The sequence below is a fragment of the Pituophis catenifer genome, unplaced genomic scaffold (assembly GCF_029215685.1).
Source record: "Pituophis catenifer annectens isolate HBS135680 unplaced genomic scaffold, rPitCat1.0.hap2 SCAF_10, whole genome shotgun sequence".
NCBI lineage: Eukaryota > Metazoa > Chordata > Lepidosauria > Squamata > Colubridae > Pituophis > Pituophis catenifer.
The window spans coordinates 17,140,236-17,155,209 of NW_027256890.1; the positions used below are offsets into that span (position 1 = coordinate 17,140,236).

Below are 14,974 nucleotides of genomic sequence, written 5' to 3' on the forward strand. Positions count from 1 at the left end.
ATTGCAGAATTAAATAAGAAAGAAACCAAATACGCCGTTCTGGTACATCACAGATGGAAGATTGGGTCACTCGGATCCAAACAAGCTATGAAGATGGGAGCTGCAAGGGCCTACCGGTCAGGTCTGTCGAGCTGCACATTAGAGCCCACGTTCACCCACGGGGCAATGCGGGCACCCTGGCGGGACTGACGCCGCCTTAAGCTGCTTTGCCAAATCCCAGCCAGTATTTCTTGCTGCTAAAATTAACCAGAGACCCAGCTGCAATACATCTGGCTGTGATCCAACTGACAGCCTTTAGGACCAACTAGGAGACTGAGCCACAGGGGTCAGGCCCTAGACCTCTCCACCCCCTTAATGTGAGAGCATCAAGCCCCCTCCCTAGCTAGAGCCCCAGAGGAGGCAAAGAACACCCCAGCATTGACTAAAAAATTCCCACTTAAAATAGCCTTCTCTCTCCAAAATGCGAAGGAAGTCAACACGCTCAGAATCAAAATGAAACTTGAAGGCATTGTGCATATACGTAGTAACTGACAATTATAAAAACGTGTGCATTTTTTGGCTTGCCACACAAAGGCTGCAGGTGAGTGGATGTCCACCTTTCACGTACCCGGCCCCATTAAAAGTCTTCTGAACAGTTTTCCCAAAAAGAAAAGAAGGGGATTTCACTCCCCGCATCGACCTGGGGGAGAGGAAGGGGCCAGTGCCTCTTGTGTGGGCAGGGGGCAGGAAGACCAATCCCCGGATGAGGCCAGGGGCCGGGCAGCCACAGAAGAGCAAGGAATAGCAAAGATGCTGGCCGTAGATGCCACCAGGTCTCTCTCAATTCATTTATTGCATTTATATAATATATATATATATTTAAACTTTTACAATAATTTTAACTTGATAACATCCAAGTTTAATTTGGTTCTTGTCTTGTTTAATACATATAAAATTAGGCCTCTAAACAGCAATCGGGGGGGGGGGGGGGGAAAGTTGCTTTCAAAACCAAGAGATTATCCTGAAGAGGAAGGGAAAAAACAAGGCGGCTGCGTTCAAACCTTTTAAACTTTATGCTCCGAGTTCAGGCGAGTGGCCATTCTAGACGGCCAAGGGAGGGAAGGAGGCCCTTTGTGCCTAGAGCTCCTGGAGGAAAAACACACCAAAAGAAAGAGAGAACCAGGGGGAAAAAACCAAACCCAGAAGGAACAAAGCTCCCAAATTTTCACTGGAAAAGCAGAATCCAGGTTTGCTCATCCTGGACGCAACATGCAGCAGCCGGGTGTCCTTGGATGGGTGGGGGGCGAGATAAAAGTACATCTCCAAAGTGCTTCTGAAGCCTCCCCCCTCCACCCCCCCCCCCCAGAAAGGAGAGGAACCAAGCCAACTCTCGCCCCCCACCCCAAAGAAGCTTTGAAGGGAACAGGCGGCAACCGCAGCCAGGAATCCAGCCCCCCTGGGACTCTGGGAAATCTGGTGCTGAAAAGGGCAGCCGAAGGCGAAAGGGAGAGCAAAGTCCAAGGGTGGGGCTGAGCCAAGCCGGCCCCCCTGCTAACCAGGGCTGGCAAGCAGGGTGAGGGCGGGCCTCTCATCTAAAGCAGGAAGAGGGTGGCTAATTCAACAGGGAAGGCTCTCCGCCCTTCCCGGCGTCCCTGCAGCCTATTCCGTGCCTCTGGGGGTCTCAGGAAGGCATGCACTGCACCCGGTCGGGGCCCTCCTCGTCTTCGTCCAGGGTGTCCGAGGAGCTGAGGGAGTCCTCGGAGTCGCTGTCAGCCACTCCAGTGCCTGCATCCCGTTGGCGCTGCAGAAAAGGAGCAGCCTCAGCATCACAGAAGCTCCGGTGACTGTTTGGAGCCCTCCTCCCTATTTGATACCGCAACACGAGCTGAGAGGCAGGGCTGAGCCCCGGGGCAGCCCTGCCAAAAAAGGAAGGGTCAGCCAGGAGGACCGCTTACCCTGTGACGCCGTCGAGGCCGGAAGTGGTGCATGAGGAACCAGAGCAAATGGCTCTCGTACATGTCCGCGTGGTTCAGGCTGTCCTCGTCCCGCTCCCGCTTGTTCTTCTTGATCACCTGGGGGGGGGGGGGGGGCAGCAGCAGAGTGAGGATGGAGACCTGCATGAGGGTCCCCAGGGGAAGGCTGGGGGGAGGGGAAGGACCCAGGATTCTCACCTCCTTCAAGCCGGTCAGTTGGGTGGGCATCTCTGCGGTGGGGGCCCAAATTTTGACGTCGTAATCCAAGCCGCTGGTGGCCAGAACTGGGAGGTGGGGGTGAGGCTCCAAACAGTTGACCTGCAAGGCAACCAGACAAAAAGAGGAGGGGGCTGCAAACATTTGCAGAGGGTCCACTGAGCTCAGGAACCATGTGAGGGCTAGGGATCCGGGGGACTGGGCACCACACACCCGCCTGGGAGCAGGCAGAAACTACCCTCCCCCCACCGTCTTTGGTTCAGCAGCCCCCAAGCCAGACTCCCCAAGGCCCCACTCACCACGCCCCCTTTGTCGCCTTGCATGAACTGCACCACCTGGCAAGAGGCCTTTTCCCACAGGAAGATGTGGCCGCAGTCGCTGCCGCTCACCACAAACTCGCTCTTGGGGCCGTAGAAGTTGACCCCCTTCACTGAAAGCAGATGCAGAGACCCCTCAGGCGAGGCTGGGACCCCCTCTGAAAGGGTCCCCCGCCTGGTCGGAGGACAAACCCTCTGAGGGGGTAATTTTGCTGCCTTTGATTCGGAAGGACACAACAAACCGATCCCCCCCCCAGCAAACGCCCCTCTCTGCCTGCATTCCTGAGCTCCATTTTACATGGATGTGCACTGAAAGGGGGGGGGGGGGCGCATATTTTAACTGCCTCACCCTTGTCTCCTCCGGCCAGAAGGGGGCGGCAACAGCAAGAACCAGTTTTGCCAAGGACACCCCCACCTGCCTCTGTCCTGCCTGGGACCCCTCCCTCCCGCAACCCCACGGCCCAGGGATGGGGGTGGGGTCACCTGTGGCGTTGTTGCGGTGGCCCTTGTATCTCTTGATGTATTCGGCTCCATCGCTATGAGAGGAGTTGAAGAGATAGATGTCTTCGTCGTTGTAGCTGGCCAGAAGCTCTGCAAGAGACCCACAAGCGAGCGCCTGGAGGCAGCCGCCCAGCCCCCCACCCCCACCCCAGACCAGAGGGGGCGACCTGCCCTTCAGCCTCTGAGCTTCCCGCGGCCCCATACCTGAGCCATTGTGGCTGTAGACCAGACAGGTGATGTTGGCTTTCGACTCACTATTCACCTGGAGGGGATGGAAGGGCAGAACTCAGGGACTCCCCCCCACAGCTTTGCAAAGCCCCTCTGCGCAGGTGCTCTTTCCCTAGAGTGGCTGCCCACCCTGAAACCGAGCGCCCCCTCCCCCTCCCTGCCAAGGCCACAGTGACGTCTCCAGCTCCAGAGAGGGCTGTCAAGCCTGCTCCCGCTTGCTCCCCCCGAGAGCCACTTGGGGAGGGGGTGGCAGAAGAGAAGGCCTCACCAGGTGGTGGGGGCAGAACTTCTTCAACACCCCATTGTTCTCATTTTCATTAATCTTCCGCTGATCATAGATCCTGCATGGAGACAGGCAGAAAAGGAAAGCTGAGACTAGCGAAAGTCTCCAGGGGACCCCAGCCTCATTCTTTCCAAATCAAAGCAAGCTTCTAGTCCACAACCTAACAGAATTAAGGTGTGATGAAAGCCAAAGCAAAGACAAGGTGGATCTCCTTCCTGGGTGGCAGGGGCTCGAGGGTGGCATCACAGCTGAACGTCAGGGGCCCAGGAGGGTCTCCCGGACACACTGGGGTGGGGAGGGGGGGTGCTCTGCTGACCTGACGTATTCATCTCTGCCTCCCACAGCGAACTGATGCGTGTTGGCTGGGTTCACGTAAATGGTGTAGAGACCAACTTTCTTGTCCTTCTCTTTGGTCACAACTAGTTTCCTAGAGACACAAAACGAGGCCTTCAGCGCCGAGCCACCTCAACGGGAAGCACCAGCCGCTCAGCTGCCCACTTACGAAGCCGGCCGGTCTTGTCTCAAGTCGATGGTGAAAACCACAGCATCTTCTCCGGCCGAGAGGAAAGTGCAGGGGGAATCCGGTTCCAGGGCAAGCTAGGGGAGAGGAAGGCTGAGCTGAGATGCCTTTTGAGGGCGCTAGAGAGGCAGTCCCGAATTCTGCAAGCGAAGAACTTTGGGAAGCCTCCAGAGGGGCCGGGCTTTGCACCCCAAGATTTCAAAGAATTTTGCAGGAAAGTCCTGTGGCTTAGAATTGTGTCAGGGTGGCCCCTCAAAAGAGAGCAACTGAGCCTCCGCAGGGATGTCCAAGAGAAGGAACAGGCAGCCTCTCGCCAAGGTGCCAGCTCATCGGGTGCATCACTGTGGCCAGAAACCGAGAGCCAGGTGTGGGCAGCCTATTGGGCACAGGCCCTCCCGGTGCCGTTGCAGCCAGACACTCCTGATCAACACTAAGAGGTGGGGGGAGCAGAGGAGGCCCCCTCACCTTGTGCGATGCGCCCTTGTGCTGGGCCACCCGCTTTGTGGTCTTACAACACTGCGTGGCAGAGAGTTCAGCTACGCGGACCTGGCCATCCCGAGCACACATGGCCAGGGTCGAGTCTCCGCTGTTGGGGAGGAACTTGGCCTGCAGAGGCAAAATCAGCCGGGCTGGCAAGGGGGGGCCGGCTCTGGCCCAAGGCCGGACCCCCCCTCTCTGCCCCACCAGCCAGCAGAGCTCTTTCCAGGGCAATCAGGATCCCTCCTCCAGGCCCCAGTCCCAGTGGGAAACCCAGGGTGGCTGGGCCCTCTGGAAGACCCTGCTCCAAACTCCAAGCCCCCCCCCCACGACCCAGTCGCCGCCCGCCCCCCACCTGGAAGACGTTGCTCTTGTGGCCGCTCTCAAACTCCAGCACGGGCCGCCTGCGCACCCAGTCCCAGACCACCACCTTGAGGTCATCACTGCCGCTGGCCAGCCAGGCCCCCCGCTGGTTGAAGTGCAGGGTGTTGACGCAGCCCCCATGGCCCTCCAGGCCGTACTGCAGGCAGAAGCGCTGCACGAACAGCCGGGCCCCGCAGGCATCATAGATGAAGTGGGCACTGGAGCCGAGCTCCCTCCCCCGCAGCGCCTGGAGAGCTCGCCAGCGCGGCAGTGGCAGCGCCATCGTCTCCGAGGCCACCCAGTCCTCCAGGGCCCGCTCGTCATCCGAGGAGTCCCTGTCCTGGTTGGGGCGCTTGCGGTGTGCTCGCCAGCGGGAACGCTGGGCCTCCACTTCCACCGCCTCCTCCTGCTGCTGCTGCTGCTGCTCTTCCTCTTCTTCCTCCTCCGCCTCCTCCTCTTCCTCCTCCTCTGAAGGGGAGTGGTCATAGGTCCGATTCAGTTCGTTGATGGAGTAGTGCCCTGTCTCCTCCATGCTGTCTGAGTCCTTCTCTTCAGTGGAGCTTTCTGTGTAAGTCTGGCTGGGGCCCACTTCATCCCCTGTCAAACTGAGGCTCAGGTCGGAAGCCTCCACCTCCACCCCGGAAGACGTCTCGGGTCCCTCTGTAGTTCCGGACATCTCTTCTGGGCTGCTGGACAAGCTTCCTGTGTGTGAAGACCATATCCGGGTTAGAATGCTGAGCTGGCCTTCCCTCCTCTGTCTTTCTTGTACGCAGGGCTGCTCCCCAGGGGCTGCCATGCCCAAATGCCCACAGCTTTCCACAGGGAAAGAGCCTGTGATTCTGCCCAGCACAGCAGTCACTCTCCTGCATGGACAGAGGTAGGCTTGTGTGGGAGGTGGGCAGGATCCAGCCCGTCTGCGCTGCCCATTCTACCATCCAAACACAGCTCAGTGAATTCGCATGGCGCCCTTCACAGTCCTGCAACCGGCAACAAACGTCAGGAATTTTTCTGCTTCTCTCTTTGCTCTTACCATTAGGGATATTCTCTTTCCCCTGTGTGCTATTCCCCGCTTCTGACATCTTGCTATTTTATTTTAACTTGCCCTGAGAGAAAGAGAAGGAAAAAGAGCAGCAGGTGAACTGAACCATTTGTGGCATGGGGCAGATGCAGGAAAAGGAAGAATCAGCAAGACTGACCCGTCTCCCAACCCTCAAGTGATCACAGCCTCCACGAGTCCATTCTGCCCCCGTTTGCCCAAGAGTTGCCTTCAGACACAGCACTGGCGCACCCAGGCGAAGGAGTGCACAGTGGCAGCCCTCTCTCCACACTCACACAAGGCACCAGAGCAGGCGAGCCTGGCAAAGTCTGGAGCACCAGCAGGCACGGCATCAGGGCCCTTCAATTCTGAAAGCAGCTGCCCTGATACCTTCCCCCAAAACGGTCCCGGCAGAGGCAGCGAGAGGGGCAGGTACTTTTTTCAAAGTTCCCATATTCAGAGCCCATTTCACAAGACAAGAAGGCACCAAAAGGCCTCCAAGTCCGACCAGACCTTGACGAGCAAACTCTTTAAGCATAAGGAAGGTTTCTAGAGTGGGATCGGCAGTATAAAACTCCACTGTTTATTTTTCTGTTTAGATCACACTGCTTATTGAAGATACTTCGCCTTCCTTACAGCCAGATGGTTGCCAAGATGGCTGATAATTAATGAAATTAACAACAAACATCCTTTTAAAGACACCCACGCTATTGAGCAACGGTCTCCAAGTAAACAGTGGGGTCTCCAAACGCCAGCCGAGATCTGAGGCCTCGGTGCTAATAGTAGGGGCACCATGTGCACATATGTGGGGTGAAAGCTTTCACAGTGAAGCCCTCTACGGAAGAAGCCCGGCCCACCCCAACGGCAGCAAGAAGGGGGAAGGAGACCACCCTCCTTAACCTCCTGGCCAGTGTATGCGGAGGCTGCCGGAGGAGCTGGCCGTCACCCCTGGGCCCTTCAAACTGGAGCCGTCTCTTTGGGAAAAGTGCGGAGCCTTCAAGGGCTGCTCCAGAAGAGCAGCCTCTCCTTGGCTCACAGCCCGCCTTCTGCTTCTCTGGAAGGCAGAGGGCTCAGCTCAGGGGAGGCCTGCACCGCTCCAAACTCAGGCAAAAGGCCAGCGGTTTTCCTGTTTGCCCTCATCTCCCTTAGCAAGGAGGCCCCAAACACCAGGAGGCTCAGGAGCTGCAAGAAGGACCACACGACCTCTGCGGCAGCCCGGCTCAGCTGGTCAGCAGGAGGGAAGGGAAGGGAAGGCCGGCAGCTTCTGACCGGCCAGGCCTCCAAAGCCAAGGCCCCGGGGGTGGGGGTCAGCAGGAGGACTGAACCGAGCCCCTTTCCCCGAGAGGCTCTGCCCAAAGAGGCCACCACGCCCATCGGGGAGCCTCGCCCAGGGAGCCACAGCTACGATGCCCAAGCGGTACGGATGCCCTGGGGGGGGGGGGAGGAGGTCCCAGCCCCCACAGCCCCTCCCCTCCCCCCGCCTTCTTTGCACTTGCTTCGCACCCTTTTCCCCCTTGAAGAAGCTCCGCCGGGACTCGCCTCCCCCCACCCCCCCCCAGCAGACCCACCTGTCCTGCCGCCTCTTCCGTCGGGGGGGGGGGGAGCTCGGCAGTCACCCGGGAACCGGCGCGGAGAACCGGAGATCAGACTAAGCGGGGGGGGGAGAGGGGGGCAGAAAACGGCGTCTCAGAGAACCGGATTTCCCCGGACGCCCCGGAGAGGGAGAAAGCTCGCCCGCCCCCCCCCCGGCCGCCTTCCTCGGCTTCCCTCTCCGCCTCCCCCGAGGACTTCGTGGAAGGGAAGGCGGAGCCCACCCCCACCCCGCTCGACCGCCGGCGGGGGCTCCGCCGGGGAGCTCGGGAAAGGCGGCCCTCGAGGCTCCGCTGCCCCGCACGCAGGCCCGGCGCTGCCATCCCGGGGTTCTCGGCCGGGGACGCGGTTGCCCGAGCCTGGGCCTGCCGGGGCCCTCCGGGTACCTCTGGCGGCGGCAGCGGCTCCCGCTCCTCCTCCTCCCGCCGCCCCGTCGCCGGTGTTGCCCCCGGGACGCCCAGGCGCCGCCGCCATTTTATCGCCCAACCGGCGCCGCGCGTCTCCTTCCGGCTCTTCCGCGGCCGCCGCTTTTCGCGACACTCGGCTTTACGCCACGCGCCCCCCCCCCGGCTTTACGGCAGAGGCGGGGAAAAGGCAGAGAAGGCCGGAGGCGCCGTAGAGACGCCTGCCCAGAGCGGGAAAAACCATAGAGAGCGAGCTCTGGTGGCTGGCATAAGGGAGTCCGGAAGCGCCGCGCTGCCAAACCTCCCGGGGGATCCTCGCCCAGACGGCGGGAGGCCGGGCCGCCCAAGTGCAATCGCCCTTCCGCGGTTCCCCTCTTGCAAGCGGACGTGGGACAGCCGGTCCCTCCTTCCGACCGCACTCGGACATCGACCTGCGAGTTCTGGGCCAGCCTCCCGCAAGGACTCGGGCTCGCCCGGCAAGCCTCCTGCGCTCCTGGAGCCCCCTTCCCGCCTCGCCCTCCCGCAAGGCAGCTGTCGCGGGGCAAAGCCCCGAGTAAAAAGAGCCGAAGGGATTTGTGCCCGCACGGGCGAGCGGAGGAGCCCTAGGAAGTCCCGGGGGTTTATCGGAGGCTAAGACAGACCAAAATCACTCTCCACCAGTTCACACAAAGGCCACTGCGAGTCCCGCAGGATTTTCTATCCCTCTTTAGGATTTGCACCCCCAAAAACAAACCAGCCGCTGAAGAACAAGAAGCATCTGACAGACTCTCCCGCCACTTCGCCACCCCCCGCCCCTTTAATGTGTGCCTATTCAAATGTGTCTACAACTTGGAGATGTCCTAGAAAATAATTATTACTAGACTGCTGATGGTCCGTTTTGCCCACACTGTACAGGACCTGAGCAGCTTACGGCTGCCAAGCGGAGCTGATAGATTTGAAACGGGGGACTCCCTCTACTCACAACAATTAACAGAAACAATCACAACTTCAAACTATCAACCTCCACCTTTATTTCAAAAATTGCCCTTCTCGTTCAGTTCAGCCAGACTCGGCCAAGGAGGGCGGCTCTCCTCCTGCACCATCAGCCGCTAGCAGAAAGGAAACGCCCCTGTGGCCAGCAGGCAGAAGCCGCCTGCTTCCTAGCTATCTCCCCATACAGGCGGTTCTCACAAAGCAGTGGCACTAATGTGGGCCGGGGATGTTAATACTTGGGGCTACGGCAAAAAAAGAGGCACACACTGATATGGGCAAGTCCAGGAAGCTGGTCAGCTTGCCTGGCATCATTGAAAAGGGGCCTCAGGCTCCCTGATCCAGAGACCGTGACTGAACACTGAACTAGGGGTTGCAACCAGAGCTGCCTGAGGAAAGCAGCAGAGCTGGCCCTTCGGAAGTGGGTGCAGGAGGTCTCCCTTCACCCAGAGGACTCTCATGAGCCACTGCCTCCTCCCTCGGCCTGATTATTTCATCGAGGGCAACCTCATCCCTCATCCGAGAGAGCCTGTCCATCAACTCAGGGCAGGAAGGAAGGGATGTTCCTGGGGCCTTCAAGTGCAATACGTCTCTTCAGAAGCTAAGAGGCAAAGCTGGGCACCTGACCTCAGGGCATCATTACTCTAGCTTGCTAAGTCCCTTGTGGGATCCCTGCAAAACCACCTGCCGGGTTTAGCAAAGGCAGTCAGCCTCAGGCACCTGGTAATGACAGAAAGTAGGAAAAAAAGACACAAACACCTCGACCCACCACAGCGCCCTCCCATCTCCTCAGTCTCCCTGGCACAGGAGCAGATCACATGATCTGGCACTGCTCGCCTCCGGCGCCTCCAGCATCAGGCAGATTCAGTCCTTCCAGATCAAAGTTCAGGCCAGGAGGCTGGAAAAGGAGGAAGCAGCATTCGTTTACAAGAAACAAAATGCTTCTCTGCAGGGAGTGGGCTATTGCGTCCCTCAGGAAGGACAGGCTGTAGGAAACGCCGGGAGGTTAAAGCCACCCTAATCAGGCACTTTGGGGCTCGGAAATGTCCTCTTTGCCCCCCTTTGCTTTGTGATGCCAAGGCTGCTGGCAAGACCGAATCCAAGCCTGGGGAAAAGGCAGCTGAACAGGCACTCACCGACTCTCCGGCCAGCTCCTTGGGAGGATGTCCCAGGTCCTGCAGCTGGAAGGCAAAGGACACAGTTAATCCCCAGCCTCATGCATCGCCCCCCCAACCGGCCTCGCCAGCCCCTCACCTGCTGCATCAGGTCCAAGATCGTTTCAAAGCGGGCCCTGTGCTCCGGGTCACCGTCCATGGGCTGCTCAGCCTCGAACTGCTCGCAGATCCTTCCCATGATCCTGTGCTGCTCCTGGTACTTGTCGTACTGCTCCTTGGGCAAGGAGTCTCGGTGTCTCTGGAGCCACTCGGGGTACTGGGGGGGGGAATCCACCATGTGGTCACGGATGGCACACCTGCTGGACCTCCTGCCTTCCTCAGGTGGGGTGGGGGGAATGATGAGGAGCCCCGAGGCAGCCCCTTTCTGCAAGAGCTGGACTGGGTTGCAGGGCAGGGCAGGGGATGTTGGGTGGGCTTTCTTACTTTCTCGGTGATCTCCTTGAGGGAGGGGTAGAGCACGTCCTTGGAGAGCAGGTTCTGCATGATGCTGTGCATGATGGGCCAAAGGCTGCCTTCCCCGCCGTCCCCCTCCTCCAGACCGAGCCCCTCCATCGTCCTGCTCAGCTCCTCCTCGGACACCCCGGAGCTCTAGAGAAAGAGGCAGCTGGGAGGGGAGGGCTCAGGCGGCACGGAGGGAGGAAAGGCCGGTGGGGCCCTGGGAGGGGGGTGTGGGGGGGGGGTCAACCGGGGGACGCACCTGCAGGCCGTCGGCGTTCCTGGCCAGCCCGCTGAGCGTCTCCTTCAGGCAGGAGGTGAACTCCTGGCGGGACGCGGGGTCGCTCCCTGCAACGAGGCGGAGGCAGCAGCACTCGCCGGGCTCTTTTTCCCACCCCCAAGAGCCCGGCGACCCCCGCCCGAGCCCGGAGGGGCTGCCCAGACCGCTCACCGACTCTGCCCGCGGCCGCCGAGAGTTTCTGGAACTGCTGCACCAGCAGCGGCTCCTCGGCCGCCAGCTCCTCCATGGCCCGCTCGAACTCGGCGCTCGCCTGCGACGCCAGCTCGCCCTCGAAGAGCTCCTGGAAGAAGGTCTCCTGCGCGGCCAGCAGGCGGCCCTGCGGGGGCGAAGCGGGGAGGCTGCAGGCGCTGCCCGGGAGGGAGACCCCCGCCCGCCCGCCCGCGACCCCCGCCTACCTGCGCCTCTCCTGCCGGCTCCGCCACCCCCTCGCCGCCGCCTCCTCCTCCTCCGGCGGGCTCCCCGGGCGCCGGCGCGGCCCTCTCGAAGTCCTCCAGGGCGCCTGCAGGGAGAGAGCGCAGCGGGCTCGGACGGGCGGCCGGGAAGACCCCGCGGGCCCCGCCGCCGCCCCCCCCCCGTCCGCCCCGTCCGCTCACTCGCCAGCAGCTCCTCCAGCTCGGCGTCGGGCTCAGCTCCGGGCGCCGCCATCTCGCAGCGCAGACCGGCCAGACGCCCAGGCAGCCCGGGGGACGCGCACGCCGCCGTCGGCGTCACTCTAGCCCGGCAGGCGCCGCCCCGGCGGACTACCAATCCCGGCAGGCCCCGCGCTCGGCCCCGCCCCCTCCGCGGTTGCCAGGCGACGGTCCCGGACGCCCCCCAGACGCCGCCGCCGCCGCCGCCGCCGCGATGGGCAAGAAGGGCGAGCGGGGCGCCAAGGACAAGAGCGCCGCGCAGGAGGAGGAGGCGCGCATCGCGGCGCGCAGGGCCGAGCACGGAGAAGGTGAACGGGGCCCCCCCGCCCCCGCCGTGCCCCCCCCGCCCGCCATGCCCTGACGCCCCCTCCCCTTCTTCCCCCCCCGCAGAGGAGTACGTGTGCAGCGGCGCCCTGGAGCTGGACTTCCCGGAGCTTTGCGCGCGCGCCGGGCTGCAGGAGGCCCCCCGCGTGGTCAGCCGCCCCCACCCGCCCGCCGGGGGCCCCCCGGAGGAGCCCGAGGGCGCGGGCGGGGCCTGGCCGGCGGGGGAGCAGCGGGAGGCGTTGTCGGCGCTGGCCCAGATCCAGGCCAAGTACGCCTACTTCCGTCCCGCCGTGCAGGTGGAGCTGGAGCACGAGGACCCCAAGAGCGCCCGCGAGGTCTTCATCCGCAGTGAGTCCCCCCCCCCGAGCCCCCTCCTCCGCCCCCGCCCGCCCGCCCCTCCCGCTCTGCCCGTCTCTCTGCCGCCCGCAGGTTGGAAGATCGAGGAGAAGATGCTGGGCGTCCTGGCCAAGTGCCTGCCGGCCCTCGCCCACCTCCAGGCTCTCCAGTGAGTGAGCGAGCGAGCTGGGGGCGGGGGGGGCTTTCTTCCTCCGGACAGCCCGGCACTCTTTGGCTAAGACACTGGGAGGTCGGCGGTTCGAATCCCTAGCACAGGACTCCTGCGTGAGCAGGGGGTTGGACTAGATGACCTCCAAGGTCCCTTCCAACTCTGTTACTGTTAACTCTGCAGCCTCTGGAAGGTCGGCCTGACCGACCCCGCCTTCCTCTCCCTGCTGCCCGTGCTGGCCGCCTGCGCCAACCTCAAGTAGGTGACCCCCACCCGGGGCTGGGGGAAGGGGGGAAAGGGCAGCCCTGCTTCATCTCTTGCCCTGCAGGACCCTCGTCTTGGAAGGGAACCCCCTGCCCGAGCACTCCTTCTACAAGCTGGTTTCGGAGGAGAGCAGGTGAGGCCGTAGAGCCCCAGGACCCCTCCCCAGCCGTCCTCTGGCCCAGGATCCCAGCTGCCTGGCGAAAGAGAGTCCCTCCTGTGCTGCTGCTGACCCGCTGCAGGGCCTTCCCTGGTGGGCACCCAGGAGGAGCCCAGACTGGGGGGGGGTAGAAGGTGGCACCCTCCCTCCCACAGTCCTGTTCTTTCTCCCCAGCTTGGCCCACTTGTCCCTGCGCAACAACTGCATGGACGACCAGGCGGTGCTGCTGATTGGCCAGTCGCTCTCCTCGCTCCGCAGCTCCAACAAGAACCTGGTCTCCATCAACCTCAGCTACAACCACATCACGGATGTCGGGGCCACCCACCTTGCCAACGTGAGGCTGCTGGGCTCTGCTTGGCCGGCTGGCTTTCCCATTGAGGACTGGCTGTGGGGAGGGGGCATCCCGTCTGAGCGGGGGGGGGGGCTGCCAATTGAGCCCAACCTCAGGTGTTTCCCCCTCCGTGCAGGGCCTGCGCCTCAACCGGTCCTTGCTGTCCTTGTCATTGGCGCATAACCAGATCGGGGACGAAGGCGCCCTGAAGCTAGCCGAGGTGAGTGCCGGGAGGAGCCAGGAGCCCAGGGTGGCCAGAGGGCAGTGACCAGGGGTCCTTCAGCCGGCTGCTTGCCTTGCAGGTGCTTGGCCCCTTTGCCCTTACCCACACGGAGGTGGTGGAGAGGCGGCGGCTGCTGCTGGAGAAGGAGGCGCAGGAGAGAGGCCGCCTGGTGAGTAACTGGGGCCCCGGCCTGCCTAGAAGCTCTTGCTCTAAAGGGAGGCTAAACTGGCACGGGCAACACCCCCTCCCCCCAATGAATTGGGACAGGATGAATCGGAGGCTCTGCAGAGGCAGAGTCCCTCAAGCCCATCTCCCCCTTTCCCTTCCATCAGCCCCAGAGACACTCGGAACTGAAGAGCGACCGTCCTGCCAGCCACGTTAGCAGCACCACCATTGACAAGCTGCAGACCGCCAAGGGCTCCAAGGCCGTCATCAAGAAGAAGGTGAGCCATCCCAAGGACGGCGGGTGGGGGTGGGGGCAGCCAGGCGAGGGGGTACCCAGAGAGCGTAGAGTACCTCCCTGGCAGGCAGAGACCGGTGTCTGGCCTTTTCCAGGAACCCACCAAAAAGGAAGAGAAGGGCCCAGTAGGTGGAGCAGCTCCCGCACAGCCACCGGCCGCACCAGCAGCCCAGGCCAAGAAGGAGGACGCCAAGCAGTCCAAGAAAGGTTCTGGCTGGGACACCCAGCCCCTCCCCATCCCCAGGCCTCGGAGGCCTCCCCCAGACTCCTGAGCTCAGATTGTCTCCCGCAGCCGTTCCCCCGGTTGATCCCAAAGCGAAGGGGGCTAAAGGAGTGAAGCTGGGCTCTAAGGACAAGCGGTCCCAGATCCTGGAAGTGGAGGTGAGCCCCCCCCCCCAAAAAAACTCTGGCTGAGTCCAGCATGACTGGCTGAGCCTCACCCCCCCCCCCCCGCAAGAACTAAGGTCGGTCTATCCTCTGCAGTCTCACCTACCCAGAATCCTAAGGGATTGTGGGGGAGGGGAGGACAGCCGTACCCCTCCTCTCCCAACTACTGTACTTGCCTGGCTTGCCCCCCCCTGCAGCAGATCCTGGAGCCCACCGAGATGATGAACCCCCTGCTGGAACCAGCCGAGCACCGCGAGGGGCAGGTTTTCCTTCAGGGAAACCGCGTTCTGATCTACCTGAACCTCATGCGTAGGTTGGGGAGCAGGGCAGGGGGTGGGGGGGCTGCGGCTTTCCCAGGACTTCAAGATGGAGGAAGGACCCAGAGCGTCACCCTCCCCTCCTTGCCTCCCAAGGCAACCACATCTCGGAGAACGGCTTGAAGGCCTTCCTGGCCACAGTGGAGTACCAGGTCAGCCGGATCATTCCTGGGGGCAAGGGGCCAACCGGCCTCCTGCGTCTCTCTCTGGCGGTGAGTCCCTCCCTGCCAATCAAAGGGGGCGAGCAGCCCCCCCCCCCCTGCCGCCAGGAGTCCTCGACCTCACAGGGTCCCCACCCTTTTTGTTGACCCTCCCAGAAAAACCAGTTCCCGGCCGAGAGCAAGACCTACAGCAGGATCCAGGAGCTCATGGGGCCCCGAGACCCCCTCCCCAGAGCCACCAGGCCGGAGGAGGAGCTGCTCATCGCTGCCCAGTAAGCCAAGGCCAGCTTCTCCCTGAGGATGCGGCACCCAGAAGCTCTGAGCCAAACCTGCTGGGTAGAATCCCCAGGACTGGCACTGGAGGGCAGAGAAGCCCCCCCCCATCGCTTGAAGGCTGTCCTCACAAGACTGGATGGACGGAGTCCTCCCTTCCGCCCATTAAAAGCCAC

General features: G+C 62.0%; 3 protein-coding genes across 4 annotated transcripts; 1 reads left to right on the forward strand and 2 right to left on the reverse strand.

Moving 5' to 3' along the window:
* Nucleotides 1-813: 813 nt before the first annotated feature.
* On the reverse strand, nt 814-7,997 carry DCAF8 (DDB1 and CUL4 associated factor 8). Its single transcript, XM_070951165.1, has 14 exons — nt 7,870-7,997; nt 7,462-7,541; nt 5,888-5,960; nt 4,850-5,559; nt 4,483-4,623; nt 4,000-4,094; nt 3,814-3,924; nt 3,483-3,555; nt 3,191-3,248; nt 2,969-3,076; nt 2,468-2,598; nt 2,151-2,270; nt 1,935-2,051; nt 814-1,780 (listed from the first exon to the last, which is right to left on the reverse strand). The coding sequence occupies exons 3-14, from the start codon at nt 5,934-5,936 to the stop codon at nt 1,661-1,663; spliced, it is 1,833 nt and encodes a 610-aa protein (XP_070807266.1). The 5' UTR covers nt 5,937-5,960; nt 7,462-7,541; nt 7,870-7,997; the 3' UTR covers nt 814-1,660.
* An 880-nt stretch (nt 7,998-8,877) lies between these two features.
* Nucleotides 8,878-11,474, reverse strand: PEX19 (peroxisomal biogenesis factor 19). Its single transcript, XM_070951185.1, has 8 exons — nt 11,361-11,474; nt 11,163-11,266; nt 10,918-11,083; nt 10,729-10,814; nt 10,455-10,619; nt 10,111-10,287; nt 9,993-10,037; nt 8,878-9,754 (listed from the first exon to the last, which is right to left on the reverse strand). The coding sequence occupies exons 1-8, from the start codon at nt 11,410-11,412 to the stop codon at nt 9,671-9,673; spliced, it is 879 nt and encodes a 292-aa protein (XP_070807286.1). The 5' UTR covers nt 11,413-11,474; the 3' UTR covers nt 8,878-9,670.
* A 91-nt stretch (nt 11,475-11,565) lies between these two features.
* Nucleotides 11,566-14,900, forward strand: LRRC71 (leucine rich repeat containing 71). Of its 2 annotated transcripts, none has more exons than XM_070951166.1 (14): nt 11,566-11,704; nt 11,787-12,068; nt 12,150-12,225; nt 12,409-12,483; nt 12,554-12,622; nt 12,821-12,980; nt 13,114-13,197; nt 13,280-13,369; nt 13,533-13,643; nt 13,756-13,867; nt 13,953-14,041; nt 14,245-14,356; nt 14,461-14,576; nt 14,682-14,900. In XM_070951166.1, exons 1-14 carry the CDS (start codon nt 11,611-11,613, stop codon nt 14,799-14,801), a joined length of 1,590 nt encoding a protein of 529 aa, XP_070807267.1. In that variant the 5' UTR covers nt 11,566-11,610; the 3' UTR covers nt 14,802-14,900. The 2 variants fall into 2 exon arrangements, with proteins under 2 accessions (XP_070807267.1, XP_070807268.1); XM_070951167.1 differs by having other exon boundaries at nt 14,461-14,516.
* Nucleotides 14,901-14,974: the final 74 nt, after the last annotated feature.

Excerpts from the sequence above, each read along its gene's own strand:
- DCAF8 (XM_070951165.1), bottom strand. The coding sequence starts at position 5,936 with ATGTCAGAAGCGGGGAATAGCACACAGGGGAAAGAGAATATCCCTAAT. Across the intron at positions 5,560-5,887 it reads GAAAGAGAATATCCCTAATG|GAAGCTTGTCCAGCAGCCCA; the intron begins GTAAGAGCAAAG and ends CTTCACACACAG. Across the intron at positions 2,599-2,968 it reads CCACCGCAACAACGCCACAG|TGAAGGGGGTCAACTTCTAC; the intron begins GTGACCCCACCC and ends ATCTGCTTTCAG.
- PEX19 (XM_070951185.1), bottom strand. The coding sequence starts at position 11,412 with ATGGCGGCGCCCGGAGCTGAGCCCGACGCCGAGCTGGAGGAGCTGCTG. Across the intron at positions 11,084-11,162 it reads AGCCGGCAGGAGAGGCGCAG|GGCCGCCTGCTGGCCGCGCA; the intron begins GTAGGCGGGGGT and ends TCGCCCCCGCAG. Across the intron at positions 10,288-10,454 it reads TCAAGGAGATCACCGAGAAA|TACCCCGAGTGGCTCCAGAG; the intron begins GTAAGAAAGCCC and ends TCCCCCCCCCAG.
- LRRC71 (XM_070951166.1), top strand. The coding sequence starts at position 11,611 with ATGGGCAAGAAGGGCGAGCGGGGCGCCAAGGACAAGAGCGCCGCGCAG. Across the intron at positions 14,357-14,460 it reads GATCTACCTGAACCTCATGC|GCAACCACATCTCGGAGAAC; the intron begins GTAGGTTGGGGA and ends TTGCCTCCCAAG. Across the intron at positions 14,577-14,681 it reads TCCTGCGTCTCTCTCTGGCG|AAAAACCAGTTCCCGGCCGA; the intron begins GTGAGTCCCTCC and ends TGACCCTCCCAG.